Source organism: Meleagris gallopavo, chromosome 5 (genome assembly GCF_000146605.3).
Source record: "Meleagris gallopavo isolate NT-WF06-2002-E0010 breed Aviagen turkey brand Nicholas breeding stock chromosome 5, Turkey_5.1, whole genome shotgun sequence".
Classification (NCBI taxonomy): Eukaryota; Metazoa; Chordata; class Aves; order Galliformes; family Phasianidae; genus Meleagris; species Meleagris gallopavo.
This window is the reverse complement of record NC_015015.2, coordinates 741,354-747,820: the sequence shown is the minus strand read 5'-3', so window position 1 is coordinate 747,820 and position 6,467 is coordinate 741,354. Positions and strand designations below refer to the sequence as shown.

Genomic DNA, 6,467 nt, shown 5'->3' with positions numbered 1-6,467 from the left:
TTTTTTTTGAGCAACTGACAATGCAGAATCTTAATCCTAGTACACCAGCAGCATTCCCAAAGCCAGCACTTCCAGCTGGGAGCACCAGGCGCTTTACTAAGATCAGAGGGGATACTTGCTTCCCCAGTGAGCACTGAAGACATTTGGGTTCCTTTTCAAACTCCAAGTACAGAGGCAAGCATGTGATGATACACAGTCCTGCAAGGCTGTTCCTCTGTAAGCACTTTTAACTGAGTAGCTTTCCCATAAACATTTGCATATTGACAACACAGAATCACAGAATGGCCCAGGTTGGAAGGGACCTCAAGGATCACGAAGCTCCAACCCCCCTGCCACACACAGGGCCACCAATCTCCACGTTTCATAGCAGCCCAGGCTGCACAGGGCCCCGTTCAGCCTGGCCTTGAACACCTCCAGGGATGGACGGGGGGCATGGAGGTAGGACTGCTTTTGTTACTGATGTGCTATTACAGGTGGTGACATTCACTGCTCAGAAATCATGCTTAACAGCGTAGATGTTCAGAACTAAATATTCACGTTAGGGGCAAAATTCAAGCACAGTTGTGTATAACAGACTGAAGAACAGCCCGTGTTTCAGAAAGTAAAGCACGGCAAAGAACCCACCGGGTGCACACCCCGTGAGCTCCGCTAGAGGGGCTCATTTAATTAGACAACAGCGTAGTTCCCATTCAAACGGGGAGAGGTTCTATCTGTAGCTTATCACACCACAACCAATTGATAAATATTGCACAACACGAGACGCCAAGCCAGAGCTACAAGAACTTAACAGCCAAGAAGCTGCTGCACGGGGTCCTCCGTTCTAAGAGCTTTCTGTTTCTCATGCCAACAGGTAGCGACTGGGCACTCTAACCATCTTAGCGTTACCTGGATAACCAACGCCCTACGCCGCACGCTTCTGCCCTCTCAGGGCTCGGCCGTGCAGCGAGCACACACGCAGCCGCACCACGAAGCGTCCCACGGGGCTGCCTCAGCCCTTCCCCGGCCGTGGGACCGCCCCGACGGGGCGCAGCCGGCGGTGCGGGGCGGGTGCTGCCCTGGAGCGCACCGCGCCCATTCCAGGAAGCGCTCAGCGTCGATCGCGGCGGCGGATGGTTCCCGGCAGCCGGCTCTCGGCTCGGAGCTGCGGCGGACAGGTATGCACGGCACGGGCTCTCCTTCTCCTCGTCGGGGCTCTCAAGCGTCCCCTCTTCCGCGGGTCATCGCAGTTGTTTCAGTGGCGCGCGTCGCTCGGAAGCCCGCAGGTTAAGTATGGAGCGAAGGGCGCTGGCTCAGCCCCGCCGGGATGGCCGGTCCCAAGGTCCGTCCTGCTCCAAGGTCCGTCCTGCCCCAAGGTCTTTTCTGCCCCAAGGTCCGTCCGGCCCCGTGTGCCCCCACTGCGGGCGTTGCGCGGTGGGACAGCCCCGGCGACGTGTGCGGGGTTACGCAATGGCACGCAGGACCTGTTCGGGTCGGTGCTTTCTGTTAGCGATCCGTCGGGCTGAACTGCGTGTAGGCACTTGCGTTGGATGACTTCATGTGTGGGACTCGTTCGGGCTTCGTCATTCGAGAGGCTGCGTTGTCAGTGCGTTGAGGTGCGGGTTTCTGTCGGGCAGGTACGCGCCATGCTGGGGCTGCTGCTGCTGCTCTGCCAGCTCCAGCTGACCGCGTCGAGGTTTCATCACCGCGCACAGAGGCTGAGCGGCCCGGAGCAGCCCGACGCCACGCATGGTAAGGCACTGCCAGCACGAGTTTGTGCTTTCTGGAGAAATAACTACATCTTCTTAACTTTGTTTCTCCTGAGAAATCTTTGATAGTACTTTGCTTGCTCCGACACTAATGTCTCCTTTATATTTCCGTGGAAATGACAACAGATACGAAGACTGCAGTAACACTTTGTCAGAGCAATTTCTCAGCTACAAGACACTATTTTTTAACGTAGTCGCTCCCGTTAACATTCTGATTTCACCAGTGATGAACAGGAGTTACTTGCGAGACAGATGCCATTCTGTCAGACTGCCCCTCTGCTGCCATCTGTCACACGGCAACAAAATACAGCAGGATATTGGTGGAAAGGTTCAGCCTCTGTTCCCGTACCACCAACATCCACTTCTGATGTTATGGACCGACATCATAAAATAGGAGGCGTTACTTTTGGAGCAGATGCATTTTGAGCACACCACGTTACAGTGTCTAAAACTCATTTCTTTTGAAAGGGTTTATTTGCTTGTTTGCCGAGACTGATATTTTTCCTCGATACCATATCCCTTACAGCACCTTGAAACAAAGCACAGTGCTGCTGTTGCAGTGCCTTAATTTGGAAGGCAGAAATAAATGATGTCTCCAGGAAGGACTCGAGTCCTTGTGACACAGGTGGGATACTGAACGTTTCAGCGTCAGGGCTTCACAAAGGCATTTGTAAGATATCTGCCTTGTCTTCTCAGTGAACGAGGAGTGCCAGAGCCCTAACACAGGCTTGTCAAAGCCATCACATAGAGGAGGGAACTCCTTCAGGGCAGCAGGTCGAGCAGAAAAATGCTGAACACTGGTTATTCATTAAAATCCGTTCTGCTGTGGGGCAAAATGGGGAGCTGCCAGGCTGCCTCTTCCTTGTGAGTTCCATTTCCACTTTTTTTCTTGTCTGAAGACCATATCTCTAGTTACTGTTACATACAGCATCAATATTTTAAGCATAGATTGTCATGCGACTACTTTGAAGTAAAAGATGTGTCTTCTTACACATGCATACCGTTCCTTCTATCCATACTGTAGTATTTCTTCAATACACTGCAATATTAAAAGCATAATCAACCAATATGCAGGTTTTACTTGCATTTTCTTAGCTTACAGAGAACAAAATGTTTTGAGATAGACTGCAAGAACTATTTGTGAGGGTAAAAATTCCTGAATGATATGATAATCCAGCAAAACCAACAAGAACACAGCTAATTTGTAGCTGAATACCTTTATTCTGAGTCTCGCCCTCTTTTTTAGCTGACTTGGTATAGAACAGTGCTGTTTATGCGTTACGCTTGCAAAAATAATTCTCTACTTATACTATTGAACCAAATAGTCTGGATTTCTTAGAGAATAGATTACACTTTCACTACCAGCCAAGCCAGAAAACTAGTTCTGTTATATGAAGATGATATTTCTTAAATGAAGCTGTAGGAAGAACAGGCTAAAACATGACTTATGAAGAATGTCTGGTGAGAAAACGCATTCCTATATTCCAGAGCCTCCTGTAGTTTCACTAACTCTTCTGGAATCTTACCTCACAACCTACTCCTCAGGGCCTCGTGGCACCCAGAGTAAGCACAGAAGAGAAAAAGAATTAAATGTCTTCAGAAGTGTCTGCTGCCAGTAAAATTCCTATCACACACTAACTTAAAGCAAACAAACATTTACACAGGACTTCACATAGAACTTGCTGTCACAACAGTGAGAACAAATGTGAAAGGAATAAGGCTCTGCTGCCATGATTTAAATTCTAAATTGTGTAAACAAACTTGCAGAATATTGACAGATGTATTTTGAGGGTTTGTTTTTTTTTTTTCTTAGCTTGAATGTGACTGGATTTCTGCTTTCTGCAAGCAGTACTTTGTTCTGAAGGGCTCTGATGCCCACATCCCAGAAGGGGTAATACTAAAACTTAAACTTCCAGCAGCTGTCAGGAGAACCAAATACTCTTGGCCAGTATAAGGGATAGCTGAAATGCTTTATGGGAGGAAGATGTTTCTATTTTATATTACACAGTTAGAAAAGATAGCAGCAGAGACAATGTTTTAGGAGGAGAGCTTTGTGCTGCTTTCTTCTATACCTAGTTGAGACATGCTAGGGGAAGAAGTAGATTCAACATAGTCCTATAGGATGTTGCCCATTCTTTAAGAACCATAAGATTTAGCCTTCCAAGCTTGTTTCAAATAACTTTTTTTTTGTTTTTAACTAGTGTTCACATCAGCAAAGGAGGCCAATTTATTCATTGGACGACATCTTCTGAACAACAGATTTGATTTTGAAGCATTCACACCTGATAACCTGGAAAGAGAATGTATGGAAGAGCTGTGCAGCTACGAGGAGGCCAGAGAAATTTTTGAAGACACTGATAGAACGGTAGTTGTTCAAACAACGTGATACACTGAAAGAGACTGCTGAATAGATGATTACTGTATTTAAATCCTGTAGCCCTTAAGAAAATAGCACAAGTGAGACAATTGCTTGTTTTATAGTGGCAGTAGAGGCCCAAATTAGAAGGAATTACTGCTCTAGATATACAGAGAATGGGCTTGCATATGCGCTATTCCCTTCAAGACTTCAGACAAGGGCTCCAATTCTGTGACAGAAATGTAAATGAAACTTCACAAGTACCTCTTGTCATTGAAGAGGTATACCTATACATATCTACACATACTTCAGAATCTCAGTGTTTTTCTTAGCAATTTGTCAGCATCCAGGTTAAATGCATTCCATGAGCTCCACGTATTAATTGGCCGATTTCATCCTTGTCTAATGCCAAGTGTTTTGTAAGAGAGGAGTACGAGCTAGATCTACAGTTCAACTATTGAAGAGTATTCCTGTAGAATCGTCTTCTAAATTGCTGCATGTATACAGCTTGGAATAAAATTTCTATTAAAAGAGAAAATACATAAAAAACCTTTTGGCCAAGCAATAGAACATAATGGCTGTCTGAAGACTGACTCACTGCAGAAAACGGTAATCTCTTCTTGATCCTGGACGTGCTCTGCCCTAACTCAGAAGGGGCAAGGATCACCTGAAGTTGAAAATGTTAATTTGCAATTGTGAAAGCGTTAAATCAGATTCTTGCTGGAGTTTTTTGCTGTCTAGCAAAATTATGGCTAAATGCTGATGTACAGCAATCACGCAACGTAAATGTTGTTCTCTAATATGAATTCAAAAGCTGTTCATGCAAATGTCTGATTCTTAAGAACTTGCTTTACTCTTTTGTAGGGATTTACAAAGGTTTACTGCAAGTATTTTTTCTATCAAAATATGTGCTAGCCTTTGCAGTAATCAAGCAAAAATGTCTCTGTATGATCTAACATCAGCCAGTTAATACACTTTTGTTGTTCAAAACTGGTATTATATTCTTTTTCAAGTTGCAATTTTTATGCGAACTTGAGCGTATGACAAAAATATGCTGGGATAAGCAAGTTCAAATCCTTCAGCAAGAGTTGCTTCCATTCATGCCGTTGTTAAATTTTGCTACAGTGCTGTATTGAAAAAAATGGTCAGTAAGGCTGCCAGTTATGGATCTTTTTAAAATCTGCTTCTTTGTGTTTTTAAAGACACAGTTTTGGAACGACTATTCAACTACAGGCCCTAGGATAAAAACAGGTAAGTAACCCTTTTCTTCTTTTCTCATATTGCAGTATTTCATTTTAGTTTATTCTAATACATCCTGCATTCAGAGAGCAGAGCTACAACTCAGTCAAGGTCACAAGTACATGAAATAATATTCGGAAGGCACTGGCAGAGAGACATCTTCAAAGTTTCATGTACAGAAAAGGAAACATCTGCTCACTTTTGCTTTAAGATGAACGTGAACAGCAATCTTAGCTTGTATTGCACAGATATTATGGCTTCTCAGAGCAAGCTAGACATTTGTGAAAAAGAACAGCCCAAGAAAAATAGTACTTCACAGTGTAAACTGTCAAGAACACAGAAAGAAGGCTATCTGAAAATAGCCCATGTTCTATTTTCAGGTGATGAAACACTACAAAAAATAAACATTACGGGACTTCTAATCGGTCCAATTGCTGCTGGAGGAATGTTAGCCATACTTGGACTACTTATCTTCTACTGCTGCAAAGATAGGTGTAAATCAAGGCAACCGCCACGGTAAGGAATTTCATTGCTTAAAAGCAAGACAAGCAGTTTGGTCTCTGAGGGTGGCATTTGAAAACCACTAGTGGTTGGTCTAACTGTGTCCTCAGGGAAGCCAATAGGAAATTTCTGACTTTCCTGGAAGCAAAATGACAATGGTAAGCACTAGTTACTCTGAAGTTAATCAGTAACACATAAACATAGAGCAACAGAACAACACTCGCGTTGCTGACATATCTTCTGGTTATTATTTTTCGTTTGTTTTGTGTGTGTCATCTTAGATCCAAAACACTGAAACACAGCATCACTTAATAGGTTGGGGCCTACAATGGAAGGTCTAACGTGTTTTATTTCACGCTTAAAAGTAGATTTCGTGCCATAAAAAGCATACACTATGTCAGGTGTGAAAAGAATTCGGTTGGAGAAAATGCTTCTCTGCTAATTCTCTAGCCCTGCTTGTTCCTTCATCACAAACTTCAATGAGCACAAGAGGACTTTCTGCTCTCTCCTCCCTATAAGTTTAATAAACTATTCCTACAGTGTAGCTTGAAGAGACTATTTGGATTCTGGTGTTTATGATCATTAAAGACAAGGGTGTTTGATTTGTTTGGGGTTTTATTGTTTTT

General features: G+C 44.0%; 1 protein-coding gene across 2 annotated transcripts in view; it reads left to right on the top strand.

Moving 5' to 3' along the window:
* The first annotated feature begins 1,042 nt into the window (after positions 1–1,042).
* Positions 1,043–6,467, top strand: part of PRRG4 (proline rich and Gla domain 4) — a 6,395-nt gene continuing 970 nt past the window's right edge. The window contains exons 1-5 of one of the 2 annotated variants that reach the window (XM_003206075.4): positions 1,043–1,154; positions 1,614–1,728; positions 3,947–4,110; positions 5,304–5,352; positions 5,721–5,856. In XM_003206075.4, the coding sequence (XP_003206123.2) occupies positions 1,110–1,154; positions 1,614–1,728; positions 3,947–4,110; positions 5,304–5,352; positions 5,721–5,856 (509 nt within the window). In that variant the 5' untranslated portion in view covers positions 1,043–1,109. Of the gene's footprint in view, positions 1,155–1,448; positions 1,729–3,946; positions 4,111–5,303; positions 5,353–5,720; positions 5,857–6,467 lie in introns of those variants that run through there. The other variant, XM_019615227.2, reaches the window with a different exon arrangement.